The sequence below is a fragment of the Orycteropus afer genome, unplaced genomic scaffold, assembly GCF_000298275.1.
Source record: "Orycteropus afer afer isolate SDZICR_OR568_19922 unplaced genomic scaffold, OryAfe1.0 scaffold00538, whole genome shotgun sequence".
In the NCBI taxonomy this organism is placed as follows: Eukaryota; Metazoa; Chordata; class Mammalia; order Tubulidentata; family Orycteropodidae; genus Orycteropus; species Orycteropus afer.
Genome location: NW_006922125.1, coordinates 1,484,077 through 1,484,810, shown reverse-complemented (window position 1 = coordinate 1,484,810; position 734 = coordinate 1,484,077). Strand labels below are relative to the sequence as shown.

The window sequence follows — 734 nt, the reverse complement described above, 5'->3', positions numbered from 1 at the left end:
TACCTTTGTTTCTTTCTACTGGAGTAAATATTCAAGATCCGACTTTATATAAAGAAGTCAGAAAAAACAGATGTATGTAAGGCAAACAGGGAAAAATCAATTACAAGAATCAGTGTATAGTTAGACATGTGTTTGCTCACTTAAAACAGCAATGCTATCTAGGAGTAGAACTTTCTTCTGAGAGTAGACTCCATGACACAAACTTCAACAAACTTATGGAATTCAAGTGACAATGACAGATGCTGGAGACACAGTAAGAAATGAAACATGATGCTTGATCTCAAACACTTTACAGTCTAGCAGCTAAAATAGACATAAATGCTGCCAAGTGGCACAGTTCAAAGACAGTCTATATAATACTGAAACAAGTGACTGACTCATTCTAACAAGTATAAGTTATATTCACTACAAAGGAATATCACTCCAACATATTACGTTTCAATGAACTCAAAGCAATGGTTAAAAGTTTTTTCTTTCCAAACATAAATAGGATAAAACATAAAATTAAAGTCATAATAAGAATCAGAATTTTTAGTATTTACTCAGTAGATAAAATCAGTCAGGAGTTTGTTTCTATTATCACACAAAATGTTAAAATACAACAAATGCGAAACTCACTTTTGTCCCAGGGGGCAATCCTTCTAGCTGTCTAGGCTTTACAAATGTCCGATGCTGTGCCTTATGATCAGTTTTCTCCTTGCATGTCAAAAACTGTAGTCTGCATTTTGTACAAC

General features: G+C 33.5%; 1 protein-coding gene across 1 annotated transcript in view; it reads right to left on the bottom strand.

Annotated features, from left to right (window-relative positions):
• ZNF280C (zinc finger protein 280C) overlaps positions 1-734 on the bottom strand; it is a 66,956-nt gene that overhangs the window by 25,528 nt on the left and 40,694 nt on the right. Inside the window, exon 12 of the mRNA XM_007955758.2 lies at positions 619-734. This exon is cut by the window's right edge and continues 10 nt beyond it. Within this exon, the coding sequence (XP_007953949.2) occupies positions 619-734 (116 nt within the window). The remainder of the gene's footprint in view (positions 1-618) is intronic.